Consider the following 16,807-nt stretch of genomic DNA (forward strand, 5'->3'; position numbering starts at 1 on the left):
TTCCTCCCCGCGCCCTACCCCCTACCCGCCTCCCGCCTGGCCCAAGGCGCCCGAGGGCGGGGGGTCTGCGCTGGGCCCCCAGACGTCTACGCGTCCCTGCGCTTCCCTGAGCCCCCTGCCCCTTCCAAGTTCCTCCCTGTACTCCCCCACCCCATCCAACGGGAGGGAAGGGGCGTGTCGATGGTGGACACGCCCCTCATGAATATTAATAAGCGCGCATGCGCCTGCCAGGCGCGCTGGGTAGAGGTGGCTAGCCCCGGCCGCGGCTCCCAGACGGGCTCTCTGAGTCCCTCTCCGAGAGCCGGGCGGGCACGCGTCATTGTGTTACCTGCGACCGGCCCGCGAGCTGGGTTCGGGTTGTTTTTTTTTTTTCCTCCCCTCCCTCCCTCCTCTCTAAGCAGCTGATCTGAAAGGGAATAAAAGGCTGCGCATAATCATAATAATAAAAGAAGGGGAGCTCGAGAGAAGGAAAGAAAGCCGGGAGGTGGAAGAGGAGGGGGAGCGCCTCAAAGAAGCGATCAGAATAATAAAAGGAGGCCGGGCTCTTTGCCTTCTGGAACGGGCCGCTCTTGAAAGGGCTTTTGAAAAGTGGTGTTGTTTTCCAGTCGTGCATGCTCCAATCGGCGGAGTATATTAGAGCCGGGACGCGGCGGCCGCAGGGCCAGCGGCGACGGCAGCACCGGCGGCAGCACCAGCGGCAGCACCAGCGCGAGCAGCAGCGGCGGCGGCGGCGGCGTCCCGAGTGCCCGCGGCGCGCGGTGCAGCGATGCGGTCCCCACGGACGCGCGGCCGGCCCGGGCGCCCCCTGAGCCTCCTGCTCGCCCTGCTCTGCGCCCTGCGAGCCAAGGTAAGAGCCCGCCGGGCCACTCTCCCGACCCGTCCTCTTCTTTCCCCGGACGCCTGCGGTTGAGCCTCTGGAGCGGGCTCGGTAGCCCTGGGGCGCCGGCTCCCGCCCCGGCCCCTGCGCCCAAGAAGCTGCACTTGGGCTGGGGGAGACCCCTGGCTCCTAAATGTACACTCCAGGCTGGGCAGAGCGCGCGTTCGCTCCGCTCTTGCTCCCGGGGTGGGGGGGGCAGTCGTATCGGTTTGCTCCCACTCTAGCCTCTCAAGCCCGGGAATCACGTTGAGTCCTTGCACCCAGTTTTGTAAAATTATTTTCACTTGGCGCCAAGGGCTCGTCGGGGCGGGCGGGGACGGAGTCGCCACTTCCACCCCCGAAGAAAACAACTTTCCCCTGCGCTGACCTCCCTCCCTCCCTCTCTCGCCGGCAGGTGTGCGGGGCCTCCGGCCAGTTCGAGTTGGAGATCCTTTCCATGCAGAACGTGAACGGGGAGCTGCAAAACGGGAACTGCTGCGGCGGCGCCCGGAACCCGGGGGACCGCAAGTGCTCCCGCGACGAGTGTGACACGTACTTCAAAGTGTGCCTCAAGGAGTACCAGTCGCGCGTCACGGCCGGGGGGCCCTGCAGCTTTGGCTCAGGGTCCACGCCTGTCATTGGGGGCAACACCTTCAACCTCAAGGCCAGTCGTGGCAACGAACGCAACCGCATCGTGCTACCTTTCAGTTTTGCCTGGCCGGTGAGTGACGGCCGGGGGGCGGACGGACAGCGGTTTGCACCCGTGGGCCGAGCTCTGCTTTCTCTTGCGAGAGGAGAGGGATTTAAAGGGCCTTGGCTGGAAGCTCGGCGCTAACCCGGGATGTCTCTGTGGTGGCGGGGTTAGGGAGCCGAGGCTCTGTAGCTAGATCTCGGCAGGCCCCAGCCCCAGTGCTTTTTGCTAAGCGCACGAAAGTGAGACCCCAGAGCGGATGGTGGGGCAAGGCTCCTAGGAAGGCCGGTTGAAACTTACAACGTGAAGGCCCGAGAGTAACCGCCCGAGCCAGGAGGTCATTATAGATGATCTTTGCTCAGCCTTATTAAACCTGATGCGCCGGGGAAGGCGGCTCGGCACAGTTGTGGCCTCCGAACGCCGTCCAAATTGGCACCCTCGCGTTTCCCGTGAGCAGCCGGGAGGGCGGGTGTGTCCTTCCTGGAGGGTGTGGGGAGCCCACTTCCCGCTGCTCCCCGGGAGATTTCGGTGCGTGCGGGGGCGCGCTCTGGGCTGAGTGTAAGGCCGGGGGGCGGCCGCCGCCGGGGGTGCGGCCGGGCTTTCCCCAGAGCTGTGGGCACGGGAGCCACCCGCCCCCTGTCGGCCCCTTCCTGCCCTCGCCCCCGCGCGGCGTAGCCCTTGTGGCCTCACTAACAGCGGTTCCCGGGCTCTGGAACAGCTGTGTTTGCAAACTTCCCCGGGAAGGGCGGGGGTGCGCCCTCGTCCGGTGGGCGCGCGGGCCCCGCGAGCGTCGGGGGGCGTGCCGAGGCCTGGAAGGGGCGGCCCGAGCGAGGCAGCCCCTGCGGGTGCAAGTGCACAGACCCACGACTCCGGAGCCGCTCGAGGCTCGGGCCCCGCTGGCCGATCCTGCAGCGAGGCCCTGGCAACGTCTCGAAATGGGTGGAAGGAAGATGAGTGTGATTGCAGAAGGGGAGGAAAGGGGAAAATGTTGGTGCCCTCTGCCCCGCTCCTGCCGTCCAGGAGGTGTGACTCAGTACCAGGACTGGGGCTTGGCCCGGCCTGTGCTGGGCGGGTGGGTGGTGAGAGGGGGAGGTCGGTGCCCTGGGGAATACTCTTCGCCACGTGCTCTGATGGGGCGCACTCTGCTGCCTCCTATCGCGGGCTAGGGCTGCAGTCGCAACTGTGAGAAGGGAGGGGAGAGAGTCAGCCTTGGAGTATGTGAGAAGCTCGGGGTGCCTCTCAAGGCCCACGTTGACTGGGGCTGGCGTTATAAAGTGCCCTCTGCCTGGGTGGGATGAGACATTTATCAGAACATGCTATTAAAAGGGGCTTATAAAAACCTGTGGTTTGTGGAATTCTCTGAGAATGGAGGACTGAGTCTGTTGTGGGATCTCATTTTTACAAAGAGTGTTTATCTTGTTTGTTAATCCCCTTTAGGGAGAACTTTAAGCTAAAGAGGTTGGCCGCTTTTTAATCTGGCTGGGCCCAAATTGACTGTGACGACTGACCGCCCTTGCCCTTGTCCGTGTGTTTGGAGGTAGGGGGAAGGGGCCTGCAGGTGGTTACACCCGCCTGGAGGATCAGTCCGGAGCCCCTCGCTTTTCACAAGACCATAAAAGGAATCTTATTACTGATGTGGAAAAGCTGCAGGGCTGGCTGAGGTTCCTCTTGGAGAGGAGGGTCAGAGAAACGGCTGGGATGAACACAGGGAGCCTTGCTCCCCTGGCTGGCTGGGGAAAGTGACCCAGAAGGTGTGTCTGCCTCCTTTTGACACTTGGCAGAGAGCCCGAGATGGGGAAGAGCGGCAGTGGTGTGTGAGGGCAGGGAGACGATTGATTTGCTGGTGCTCGTCTGTGGTTTCAGGCCCCGCGGGTCACCAACCATGAAATAGACTCTCGGCTTTTCTAGAATGGGGGAGACGGCTGGAGCTCACACTGAGAGTGTGGTTCTTTTGAAGCTGGGCCAAATGCCTGCTTCCCTCCTAAACAAGTCCCCACCGCCCCAAAAAGGCCTGCTGTGCAGCGTAAGCTTGACTTCCCAAGAGAGAGTGGAGGTGGGGTGTGCCGTGTTATTTTCCCCAGCACGGTTGGAGAAACACCACTGTCTGTAACTTTCAAGAATGATTCCAGTGTGAGTGTTAACTGAAGTGAAAGCACTTAGGTAGCTGGATTAGTACCGAAGTAGATCGCACAGCTTCACTCAGTTTGGCAATTAAATATTAGTGAGCGTGTCTATTTAAAGCTGATATCTTAAATAGGTAATAGCTGAACTTGGTATAGAATTCAAGATGGAACAAGGAGGATACAGGGTTTAAAAAAAAAAAATCTAAACTACCTTGGACTTCCTGGCCCCTAAGCTTCTAACCCTTAGGCAGCCACAATTAGTGTCCATGTGGTTCCTCCCAAGTTTGCTGACAGTGGCAGAGAGGTGGTTCAGGGTGCACAAAAGAAGGTCACTTTAGAAGGTGGTGTAATTATGTGTTTTGTCTGGAATTATGGCCCCAATCAAACAACTGCTTGTGTTCTGAAGAGGAAGAGGAGAAAACGATTTGGTCAGATCTGAAGTGTAATCCACAGGCCAGTGTCCTTGTGAGAAGCTCTGTGGTGTGGGCCTGCCCTCCAGACAGTATCTGATTGTGTCCCACTTGGGGTCCACTGCCCGAGCCTCAGCCTGGTGATGGTTTTCTTTCGTGGCTTCTAATAAGCATAGCAGTGCTGCTCAGAGGGTGCAACTAGCCTGATTTATGATCCTCCAATCAGGGGACCCAGTGATAAGACCATGCATTATCGGAGGTAATTAGGCTCAACGGGAAATGATTGGGGAATAACCATTTAGAAATCACTGAAATGGTTAAGTTGCACTTCCCAAAATTAGTACTAAATCCCAGGAGTGCCTGATAATTAAAAGTACATTAGTGTAATTACCACTACCCAGTCCCAAAAGCTTTTTAGGAACTCCAGAGCCCCAGTTAGCTGTACTGATGCTTTGCTGGCCCTGGAGTGAAGTGAATCTGGAGAAATTTGGGGGGAAGCAGTTCAGGTACCTGGTCTCTTGGCCTCATATTTAAATGCCATTGACATTGACAAAAGGCTTGCTGATATCAACTTCCATCTTTTAGGAAAACCCAGTGAAGTGTGATTCTTGCATACCAGAGGGATGCCAGCTTTGGCATCACACTTGAGGCCTGAATGACCAACGGCCAGGGGTTTGGGTAAATCGGATGCTATAAGGTTAGTCGCAGACCGTAACTGACATGCCCTTGCCTTTATGCCTTCCTCTGTGCTCTCGGGTCCCTAGGCCTCCGCAGATGGGTAGCCACGTGGAGGGATGGGATTCTCATTTGAACTGGCTCCTCTCTGCAGTCAGACTGTGCCACCCACGTGGTCAGCATGCGTGCATACAAATAGCACACGTGTGTACGTGCTCAGAGCAAGCGACTTTCTGTGTATGGGGAAAACACCCTTTGCCCTAAGATACCTACCTCGAACTAAAGTGATGAAATGATATGTCTGCATTGCAAAACTAGGCTGGAGAGAAAGTTGAGCTATGCCTGCTTTGTACTGAGTGTCTGCAGAATGGCTACTCCCCCCATGGAATACCTATTCAAGGTACTTGGTTTCTGATCGTTCTTTCCTCTTCCAGGTGTAACCTCTGTGTGTTCTTCCTCCTTGTTGTCTTGTTTCTTAGCAACTTATTCAAACCTCCAGTACTTATAGGAGTTTACAACCCACCAGCTCCACACCCATAATTCTACAGGGACTTCAAGCATTTTTCAAGAATGGTGACGCTTTTGGCATGGAGGCTGTTTGGGGGAGTTGGATGGTTAAGGAGGAGAGGCAGCAGCCACTTACAAAGCATGTAGCCTCCCAGAAAGCCAGCAATCTGAATGCTGCCTAAAATCTTTACAGCAAATAGTTGTAAGGGACCTTTTGGATGGAAGGTATGTGGAAAGTTTAGCATAGAGGAAAAATGTTATTCATGAAAAAACGAAGCCAAGGCAACAGGGAGTCTTCACGTCCTGATCTGAAAACAGGAATGCAAACAGAGGTCTTGGCCGGATTCGTAGCAGCCACTGGCCCATTGTAGGAGGGCCAGAACCTGGTTCCAATGCCAGCCTTTCGAGATTAGTTACAGTGTAAGAATGCGTAATCTCTGGATATGCATACAATCAGCATGGTAATCCATAAAGGCAAATATTCCTGAGAACTCCCCCTTGGTAAGCGTTCAGAGGCATGTTCCTACGCTCTGCCCCTTCAACCCCCAGGGTGAGGTTCCAAGCTGCCCCAGCTTTTAAATACATTTTAAAAAAAAATTAGCCCTAAACAAACCTAACCTACTTTTCAACTTTAGGAAGATGTTTGTTTTAGTATGCATGGGAAGTGATGATTCTTGTGTTTTCTAGAATGGTAGAGGTGGAGGGGTAGGGTTCTGGGTTCAGAAATATCCCGCCTCTAGCTTGGCATGGGGCCGGGGTGAGTGGCTGTGTTGTGACTTCTTGCTGGTTTCTGATCACCGCGTGCACTACCCTGCCCCGTGGCCCTTGTTTCTGTGGCACCAGTGACATTTGTCTCTGGTGCACTGCGTGTGCTGGGAGGACACAACAGCGTGGCTCGCAGTGGTTAAAAGTGGCACATAAATAGTCAAACATTCAGGGCCCTCCATCAGTTCAGCCCAGTCTTTATGCGCTTCTAGTAAACGAGTAGAAAGGCATCTTGTTCAGGCTTGCTCTGTGTGAACCGGACGGTTGTGCTTGGCTGGTTTCTCGGTATTCTATCTATTAACCTCGCCACCCTTTTGTAACTGGTGCATTTAATTATCAGTGGGATGCTTTTCAAACAGGTAGGGGTAATGATGGGAAAGGGGGTGGGGGGCCTCTCATTGAGAGTCTCAACTCTGGATATGAGCTTCGGGGCCCTGCTTGGTGAGTCTTTGAGGTGGGCTTTCATGAGAAAATCACCCTTTGTAACCAGATCAGACTCTATTGAAATGTCAAGCCCTGCAGACTAAATTGCTTTCTGTGACTGAGGTCTCAGCCGGGATGCCATGGGGTGGCTGTCCTCCCTCCGTGCCTCACCTTGCCCAAACCCTGCCACACATGAATCGTTGGAGCGAGCGTGCATGTACCCACTCATGACATCTCTGGAGCCTTTATTGAATACGTTTGTGCTTGGAATGTTTTATACTCCGGCCACCCAGACGCAGGCAGGACAATAGTGTGGCCGAATTGACTGAAATGAGGATTACGGGGAATAATGCAGCCGCTGCACAAATAATGCAGATACAGGGCCAGCCACAGGAAGCGACAGTTGAGTCAGCAGAGCACAGGGCCCCAGACCGACCTGGGGCCGATGCCTCTGTACAATGGCCCTGTGGGCGCTCCCAGGGCGCGCTCCCTGCCGCCTGCCCTGCAGCCCGGGCTTTTGGATGCCGCACGTGTGCCGTTTGCATGGTGGGCTGTTTGTGTCCATCAGCTTGGCAGGAGGGGAAGCAGCAGCTTCTCAGGGCTCGGTTTGGCTGCCACTGTTGCCAGGAAGAGGAAGCTCTCAGCTGCCAGCACAATTACCTTTGTTTCTCACATCCCCCCTTCTTAATATGGCAATTAAGTGCTTACCACTCCGCCCGGTGCCAAGGTAACCACCATGGGGCTGGATGGGCGCGGAACACAGGCCTCCCGCAGCCCCAGTGCCAAGGGCGGGAGGAGGCGCCGGGGGCCCTTCAATGCCAGGACCCTCCTGGAGGTAGAGTTCCATGGGCATCCTCCCCAGAGGTCCTCCTGAAAGCTGACCATTGCTCCTTCCTGCTGCATGAGAGGGAGAACCAGCTGCCGTGTTGCCAGGTTTCCCTGGAGCTGGGAAGGACAGAAGCAATTCACACTGTGAAGCCAGACTGAAGATCTGCTGGCTGCCCATCCCTCCTGCTTTACCCCCAGGCCATTTTTCTGGAAAAAGTGTAAGGAAAAATAGATGAATGCCAGGTAGCTTTTTATAAGAATCCTGTTCTCCTAGTTTGAAACCAAGAAAAATCCAGGTGTTTGCTGTCTTTTATGTTTTTTGCGGGTTTTCTTTTTTTTTTGTATGAACTTGTTAATAAGTTGAAACACCTGCCCGTCATCTCGCCTGCACCCCTTCCCAAGTGTGAGAAGGGCCCTGGGACTTGGCCTCTCTAGGGTTAGGTTTGCAGTGGCCACTTGGGCGTGATGTGATTGTAGTGGAATGCCAGTTTGGGGCCTGGTACCTGGCCTTGATGGCATAAGGTGCACAGGATCTGGATCCCGGATGTACATTCTGGGATGTACAGAGGTCAAGCGTGGGCCTGGGAAAACTTAAAGTTCCCTAGCAACCAATAATCATTGCCAAATTATCTCGATTGTGTGGGGTTGGAGTGGGAGCTTAAGAGTGCCTCCTAATAGGAGCCTTGGAGAGAATCCTTTTCTCTGAAGGCTGGGTGGGAGGAATCCTTCTGCCCCAGGAGGCGAGTCCTAGAACCACAGTCCCTTCTCTGAAACAAGGGAGAGAGACGGTCCAGGGCTGCTGCTTGAATTTTCTACCAACGCCTCGTTGTCAGTGCTGCAGCCCCCAGCCCCTGCCCCACCTTCACCTCCTAGAAGGCCGTTCATGGGGAAATCATGATGCCAGCTGGTGTCAAGGGCTCTGTACTCCTCTTTCCCCTCCAGGTGGGGCATGTTGGTCAGCGACTTCTGAGGTCTCCCAGTTCTGGAAGGATGAGTCCGGGAGAGAGCCTGGCCTTCTAGGATCTTGTGCAAGAACCAAGGATGCCCTCGCCCTTGAGCTTTAAGCAGAGTTACTACTGTCACACCAGCTCGGTCCCGGGATGCCTTCCCTCTCTGTGGGGTTGTGGGCATAGTATGTGTTTAGTGCCTGTACAAGTCTGAACAAACTCCCGGGTACCAGTGCATTTAATCAGAGGATTAATGACAACAATATGTGGAAGTGGAGAACGTGGGTCTCGACGTGACCAGCAAATGAAGGGCTTCATTATCCAGAATCAGACCCACATCTGGCCTCATTTGGACTTGGCTGTCATGTCAAATCAGTAGAGAAACCTCTAATTTCTTGGTGCTCTCAGGGAAGAGTCTGGTAATTTGTAGGAAGTCCTAAGAAACACTGAGGCAGTAAATAAGGTGTAACTTCCACTAATAAAACACCAGTGACGACAGCAATGAATTTGGACCTCTGGCCACTTGCAGGAGAGGGCTGGGTATGTGCCCCGGCTTGCCCAGTTTTGCTTGCTTTTCTGAGCATTTTCCCACAGTTATCAGTGAGCGAAATGGAATCCTCCTCTGCTTTGAGTATGAAACATATTTCGGCTGAATTCCAAGGCTGGGTCTATCACAAGATATTTTTATGTTCAGAGACCTGCTGGGTCGCTGTGTGAGCAGTAAGCTTGCTTTGAGTTATGAATGAAGTTCCTTTTTCTTTTTTTTCTTCCCCCCTCTGTTTTTGCCTTCACCTCGTAGGTGGCACTGTATTATTTGATCAATATACGCTACTATTTCCGACGTACTGGTACCTGCCACTGACAAGGCGGGGATACATAAAAGGGTTCATGTGCCTTTCCTCCCTACTCTCTACCCCTTTGGATACATTTCCCCAGCACCAAGATAGCAGAAGTTTTCTTGAAACCCTGGTGTTTTGTGAGACCGACCTCATTCTAAATTACAAATGAAGATTTGAGTAAAAGTGGGAATTTGCTAATGGCTTGGATTTGGCAGTGGTGGGGGGCACGGGGAGGAGGTGGAATTCTGAGATAAGCCTGGAAGATAAAAGGTACCTTCAGTAGAATGGCTGGCATCCCGCCAGTGTCCAGGGAATTTGTTTAGTTAGTGGACTCTGATTATTCCTGGAATGTTAGATCTTATTGACAGATAAGTTTATCAATAAATACAACCCATGGGGTGCAGCTCTTTCTTCCTTTTATACTTTGGTCCCTAGAGTCCGCCCCCCCTGCACCCCCAAGTTAGGTTACCGCCTTTGTCTTCAGAGTCTATTTGCACCTACCCACCCCTCCTGCTTCCTGGAGTCACCTGATACTTGTGGGAGCCGAGATGGTCTCAGACAGGGCTTTCAAAGGGGTTCTGCAAAGGAAAAGGGGCCTCCCTGGGGACCTCCCCACCAGGGCCCAGAGTGTAACAGCAATCCCCAGCCCTCCTCACTGGGTGAGCGCCTCCACTCCCAGGTACAAACACCTGGTTTGGTTAGCTTAGAATCAATTCTTTGTGTGGTTTTCTCAAGCACGAGGGTTAGAGTCTGGAAAGTTTAGGAAAAGCATACGCAAAGTGTTCACAAGTCTAGGGAGATGGCATTTCTTGGTCGGGACCTTAGGCTGCCTGCATGAGGACCACGGTGGGCCCGGTGTCTTTTGCCACCCTGGGGTGGGTGCTAGGGGGAGGGGTGGGGAGTCGGTCTGGACCTAAACACCCAAGACCTCACTTCGACAGCAAATACAGTTTCCATTTTGGCTGCATGGTTTTGTTTGGCAGGGAGGCCGAGAAGGCCTGACCTTTGCGAGCTGACCCCCGTTTCTGAATACTGAGCTGTTGTTTATCTGTGTTACAGAGGTCCTACACTTTGCTTGTGGAGGCGTGGGATTCCAGCAATGACACTGTCCGTAAGTATCACAGCCATGGGCTGAGCGCGTGAGTCTGGAAGCACAGAGCTTGGCACCTGGTGTTTGTCAGAGCTGGACAGAGCTGTCCCCAGGCTGCTTCAGAGCTCTTCTGCCACTGCCCCTGCCTCTCCGCCCCCCCCCCCCCCACCCCCGCCGTGGAGTCTTTTTCCATCAATTCCCCTAGAATTTTCGCTTGGAACATTAAGTGGCCAGGACAGATCGCCAGTTAACTCAGTCCCTGAATACGGCCCCTAGATTATCTTTGGGATAGAGATCTTAATGGTTTTACAACTCTAAAACCTTGTAGACTTGCGAAAGGATCAAAGTAGTGACTTTTTAAAAGTCCATTTAAAGTTTAAGTGAGCATTTAATCTCTCATCGGAAAGATAAAGCCTGAAGAGGTGGCTTTGGGCTCTAAAGACCGACCTTGAATTTCACTTGTTGGGCAGGTGAGCCCCCAGCCGGTCAGGGTTTCCCACACTGTGCATGACAGGTGTTCCAGTGCCTCACGGCCATCACACTGGCCTTGTCCCCTTCTGAAAGGTGGCTCTGTTCTCAGCGCAGGCTGCTTTTCAGGGCTGCTGGGAGTGGGTGGGTGCTGGGGTCGGGGGAAGCCCTAGAGGATGCCAGTAGAAACGGCAGCATCTGTCTGGCTTAGAACGGAGTCTTTGCTCTTGGATTGTAGCTTCAAAATACGTTTCCCCTCCCTCGCTGAGACTGCCAGCCATTTCCCTTTTTGCCAGCAGGATCTGGGTGGTTGTCATGGGAAAACTTGATTCACGCTGAAACCTGAGTCTGCGCAAGAGGAGGGGTTGACTGGCCTGGTGTCTCTGTGTGCCCCCCGATCCCATCCCTCTGCGTGTCTCATCCTCTCTGACCCTTGGTGTGTTTGCTGCTAAGAACATTTCCCCCTCTTCTCGCCTTGCTTTTTTCTTCCTGACTCTGGGACTGGTGAATAACCAGAGAGGGCACAGTGAGGGCTTAGAATCCAAGCCACTGCCCACCTGTCTCGCTGGCCCACCTTGAGCCGCTCGATCACTGCTGAGCCCCGGTTGCCAGAAGCTTCAGGCCGTTTGGGTCACTCCTTGTGCTTTGGCATCTGAAGTCCAGATCCGTGGCCCTTCCTCCCCGAGTGATACCCCCGTCCTGCTGTTGGTGGAGGGAGGGGAGGCAGTGACCTGCCTGGGCTGTGGCTGATGCCAGTCCGGGTCCTGGGCACCTGTTTGTTCTCTGTTCCCTCCCCTGCCACACGCGTTGTGGGCTGGGTGAGCGTTATGTCGCTGACCTGCTTACAATGGTAACTGTACATTGGGAAGATGGGGGAGGGGGAGGGGGATACAGGCTCTTCAGATGTCCTGGTGCAGATGTTAACACAGGCTGGCCGGTGGCGTGAGCATCCTTGAGGTTGACCCTGGCTCCTGGTAAGAGCTGGGTTAGGACACCTGTCAGGGTGTACAAGGGGCCCCTAGTGTTTGCAGGGCCCTTCCTGGGCCTTCCACCAGCCCACGGGTCAGGTAGCTGTTCCTCCAGAAGCTGGTGCCCCTCCAGAGCTGCCCACGGTTGTCTGCCCCATTTTGGGGCTCCGGAGCCTCTCCTCTCTTGCTAAGAGGTAAAATCACTGCAAGGACACAGGAAGATGTGGGGTAGAGATAAAGGGCGTTCAGGCCTCTACTCTTGAAGGAGAGGGGTTGCCTCAAAGTCACGGAATGCCCACTGCGGGGCATTGAGCCTCACTTTTTTTTTTTTTTTTATGTTTTTTTGCGGTACGCGGGCCTCTCACTGTTGTGGCCTCTCCCGCTGCGGAGCACAGGCTCCGGATGCGCAGGCTCAGTGGCCATGGCTCACGGGCCCAGCCGCTCCGCGACATGTGGGATCTTCCCGGACCGGGGCACGAACCCGTGTCCCCTGCATCGGCAGGCAGACTCTCAACCACTGCGCCACCAGGGCAGCCCGAGCCTCACTTTTGTGGCCCTGGTGAGGAGGGATGGGGGTTTGCTGGGAGTGGCTTACCCACGGGCTTGTGCAGCCTCCCTTTTGTGATGCTTCCAAGGTATCTCGGATTCCAGCATATTCAGAACCAAATGTGTCATCTTCCCTCCCCAGAAGCAGAGCCCGCCTAGGGCCCTTTACGGACGACTGGCACCAGCATTTGAACGCCCATTACCATAAGCCAGAAATCTGGACAGCACCTCCTGTGTACCACCCTCTCTTAGCATCAGTATCTAATCCACCTCCAAGTTCTGAAAATCTTATGTCCAGTGCTCCACACCCAATCCTGACAGGGTTTGCCTCCCTCCACCTCCCCTGCTGCTACCCTGGTCCATGTCACCATCTGCTTACGCCTGAATTCTTACAGTAGCGGCTGAATTAATGCACCCCTATCTACTCTGGTCCACCTCCAGTGCTTTCTCCATTCTCCTGCCATCTTGATCTTTTCAGAGCATAACATTGGAGTGTCACCTTTACTGAGAGCCACTTGGTAACTTCCTGTTGCCCTCGGGGCAGATCTTTGTGTGGCCCCAAAGCCCCTTGCATGGCCCAGTCTTGTGTCCCTGCCAGCTCCATCTCACATGCCACGTTGTCATCTGTCATACCTGTATTCTCTCAAACCCCACCAGTCAACTTTCTGTCCTCAAATGCATCACATTCTCTCCTGCCTCAGGGCCTTTGCACGTGCTGTTCACACTGCCTGGAATGTTTTGCTTTTACTCCCTTCACCCTCTGTCCCTCCCAAGGCACTGTCCTCCGTGAGGGCAGACGCTGAGGTTGTGTAGCAACCCAACTGGGGTTGGCTGCTCTTTGGGGACCAAACAAGGCTTCAGATTAGAGGCAGAGCCCTGAGCTTGGGAACAGAGAATTCCTTCTCACGTCCGCTCTGCAATGAACCCTTGGGAACAGAGCCTGGCCCAAGTGAAACCCAGGTGATGTACACATGTTAGAAAGTATTTCTGAGGCCAGCCCTCCAAGGTCGTTGCTATTGCATTTCAGCACTGCACTATATAAGGGTGCAGATCTTACTCTCTCCCCCAGAGCAAATGATTTCAGTTTCTCGTTCTGATCAATAGATATGTAAACACAGGTTGGCATACTTAGGACCAGGTTTCCCTCATACTGTAGCCTTCTTGGTTAAGCCTTCTTGGTTAAGGTTTGTGGTTGGCGTGGTTGCAGGATTCTGCTCAGACTCGCCTCTCATCCCCTCCTCCTTGGCCTGCAAGGCTGTTGTGGGTTCTTCGTGCTCCATCTTCATGCAGTTCAAGGTTGTAGGAAGGCCTGGTAGTATCCCCTTCCAATCTTAAAGCTGGGCTATCAACTGAACTACCCCAAAAACACTGGTAATGCCCTGAGCTGATAGGAAGTGTGATTCAGGCAACAGCAGCTTAGAAGAAGCATCTCGGTAATCCAGATGCCAGAAAGTGTGTCACAGACACATTCAACTCCCTCTGGGCCCTTAGGAAAAATCTGTCACGCAGGTGTGAAGTTAGTTAGACAGACCTGTTAGCCCCATTGAGGATTCTGAAATGATGTCTTCACAGCATTTCTCGGAAATAGAGAGCATACCAAACCACTGGCTGACATGTCAGCCTGTGCCTTTAGGATAACCCCGGACTCTTGTCTGAATTGTTTGTTGTTGCAGCCTGCCTGAGAAGGAGCCATGGCTAGTGTGTTTAAGTAACCCCTTTATTCAGATCTCACCATCACGTGGTAACAGCTCACTACACTTTTTCACTGAACCAGCAGAGGAAGCACACAGTTAATGCAGGGACATTTTTGTCATTCTTTGGCCCGTGTTTATTTGCAAAACTCAGGTTAGGAAAGCGTCCTCTGCAAGCGCTTCATGCGTGCCGGGGTGTAGGTCTGCAGGTATGCAGGCTTGTTCAAGGCCCGTCTTGCCCACAGGTAAAGAGCCCAGAGGGTGAGGGCTGGGGCGCTGTTGGAAGTGGAGTGTGGCCGAAGCTGCCCAGGAGTGCCCGTCTCCTGGTCGCCTGTGGGGTTTGCCTAGCCTTGCAGATGAGCACAGGCCTAGAAAAACGGGTGTATGTGGATAAGAATCACAAAGACACTGCAAGCAGGTCCTAACGGTCTCTCCAAGGTGGCCTTGAATTTGACAAGGCGTCAAGGGTTGGTGCTGGCAGGTTTAAGAAAACAAACACAGGACCAGGGTGGGTGCTGACTCGGGGCCTTGCTTCCTTTTCACGCCCCTCCCCTGAACTCCTGGCACCTGGAGTTTTGAGCTATTTTTGTACCTGTCTCTTCTCATACTAAGTGATAGGTGACCCCAGGGCAGGGACCACTTCTTCCTCCTGGACCTGTCTGGGCCCCAGGCGTGTCTCTTTTCCTCAGTAGGCGCTCTTTAAGGAGCCTGACCCTCAGTCTACCTGTCTGTAAACTGGGATGAATGCTTTTCCCATCTGCCTTCTGGGCAAAGGTGAAAGGTGAAATGCATCAAGTTCATGGTATTGTTATTTAAATGCCAGCTTAAGAGGTGACAAAGTTTATAATTAAAAAAAAAAATTACTCTTTGGCTTCCAGTGAAGAGTTTGGAAATAGACACAACCTTTCTAAAGCAAGACACAAAACTCTAAAGTCAGAAAATAAAGATTGCTAACCTTTACCTGGAATAATGAAATTTCTTCAAGAATAGCCTTCCATAAGGGGCCACTTTCTATCACGTGTAAAGAGCTTTTGCAAACCAGTATGACCAAACAGCGCAATAGAAAAGTTGGCAAAGGAGAGAAACAGATTGAAGTTCAGAGGAGCTGATACACGTGGTTTTGTCAAAAGGGTGCTCACCATCACTTAATTAAATACCCATTAAATCAGAAAGTCTGATAACGCAGTGTTGGCACTGCTGTTGGGAAACAGTTTCCTTTGCTGGTGGGAGGGCAGACAGATGGGGCTTTTGTTCCTGGTGGTTTGGGTTTTCTGGGCGGAAGCGTGTTGGTTGTGTGTGTCTTCTTCGATCCAGCACTTCCATTTCTGGGATATTTCTTTTTTCTAGAACCACATACAGGCAAATATGTTCAAGGATGTTCCCTGTGGCTTTGCTTAATAGCCAAAGGCCAAAACAACCTCAGTGCACATATTGGGAACTAGGTAAATGATTTCACTTTATTTCCAGATGAAGAAATACTACATGCCCAGTAAAAAGGGTAAATGTATGATGGGGAGGGAGACGAATGGCTCATTTTTTGCCCTTTTGTGTTGTTTGAATTTTGTGCCGTGTGCATTTGTTGTTATTAAAAGTCATCACAATGGTCGGGGGAGAAGCTCTGATATCTGATGTAAATGTTGGTGTGATTAATCCTTTTTTTTTGCCTCTAGAACCCGACAGCATTATTGAAAAGGCTTCTCACTCGGGCATGATCAACCCCAGCCGGCAGTGGCAGACGCTGAAGCAGAACACGGGGGTGGCCCACTTTGAGTACCAGATCCGCGTGACCTGTGATGACTATTACTATGGCTTCGGCTGCAATAAGTTCTGCCGACCCAGAGACGACTTCTTTGGCCACTACGCCTGCGACCAGAATGGCAACAAAACGTGCATGGAAGGCTGGATGGGCCCTGAATGTAACAAAGGTGTGTGTGGGCATGCCTGGTGGGTTAACCAGCTCCTGGTGGCTGTCCCTTTGGGTGTCATGTTCTCACGCCCCTGCCATCAGGTGGCTTTCTTGGGTATGGTGAGATTTGGGCTGCTTTCTAGGCCTGAAGCACGAAGATGCCGTTGGTACCCCATCCCCCAGACGCTCTGAGCATTGGCTGCTAACGTCTCCTTCTCTGGACGTTGTCCTTGGCCAAACAGGTGGCACTCCACGCCCCGTCCCTCCAGCTCACAGTCTGTGAATGGCTGACGTGGGCGTAAGAAGGCCACAGCCCCCTTTGCGTTAACTCTGGGCTACAGTTCACACTCCAGAGTTTCCCCTGGGATCAGGCTGAGGCCAAGCTCCCGCTGAGACCACATTCTTGCTCAGCTTCTTCCCCTGCCCATCTGCCCTCTACCTCTTTCTCTGTACCCGAACCCCCTTCTCAGGCTCTGCTTTTTAAGGCATCGTATGCAAAACAGATGCCAGGTGGGACTGGGTTAGCCCAGCCAATGTCTGAACAGCTTGTGAAAAATGACAGCCCTTGGGCTCAGGGTGGCCTTACGGCAGCTTTCACTGGGCATCTCTGGGGGCCGTGGTATTGAGGGGAGGGGGCGAGTGGTGAACTGAACGCCTCCACAGTGGGATAAACTTCCAGACCTCCTGTCTGCTGTCCCAGCCCTGTCTATTAGAATACAGGGAGTTATCACACATTCACAGACATTCACAGAATTATCTGTGGTCTTTACCTTTACAAAGCTTCTAATTCATAGCAAATTGGTGTATAATTCTAGTCAACCACGTAATAGGCCCTCACCAACATTAACGCACTCTGCTTAGTTCACATAATTTGGTAAATTCCTGTAAGATAAACTCAAGTTGAAAAACGAATTTTTGAACTGTGACTGAAGGGAAGGGCAAAGAGGAATTTGCAGGTCTCCTGGGCAATATTGCTTTCTTAAATAATTAGACACAAGAGTGAAAAGGATGGCCTTCCTGGGATCCAAATGAAAGGATTGATAAAACATATTTTAAATAGTTGGTGTCCTAAAA

General features: G+C 53.1%; 1 protein-coding gene across 2 annotated transcripts in view; it reads left to right on the plus strand.

Annotated features, from left to right (window-relative positions):
• Positions 1–273: 273 nt before the first annotated feature.
• The window catches only part of JAG1 (jagged canonical Notch ligand 1), a 35,658-nt gene continuing 19,124 nt past the window's right edge, over positions 274–16,807 (plus strand). The window contains exons 1-4 of one of the 2 annotated variants that reach the window (XM_027118182.1): positions 274–847; positions 1,272–1,577; positions 10,124–10,175; positions 15,498–15,752. In XM_027118182.1, the coding sequence (XP_026973983.1) occupies positions 767–847; positions 1,272–1,577; positions 10,124–10,175; positions 15,498–15,752 (694 nt within the window). In that variant the 5' untranslated portion in view covers positions 274–766. The remainder of the gene's footprint in view (positions 848–1,271; positions 1,578–10,123; positions 10,176–15,497; positions 15,753–16,807) is intronic. The other variant, XM_027118183.1, reaches the window with a different exon arrangement.

The sequence above is a fragment of the Aethalodelphis obliquidens genome, unplaced genomic scaffold (assembly GCF_003676395.1).
Source record: "Aethalodelphis obliquidens isolate GAN/ISIS:26980383/991018 unplaced genomic scaffold, ASM367639v1 scaffold18, whole genome shotgun sequence".
NCBI classification, from domain to species: domain Eukaryota; kingdom Metazoa; phylum Chordata; class Mammalia; order Artiodactyla; family Delphinidae; genus Aethalodelphis; species Aethalodelphis obliquidens.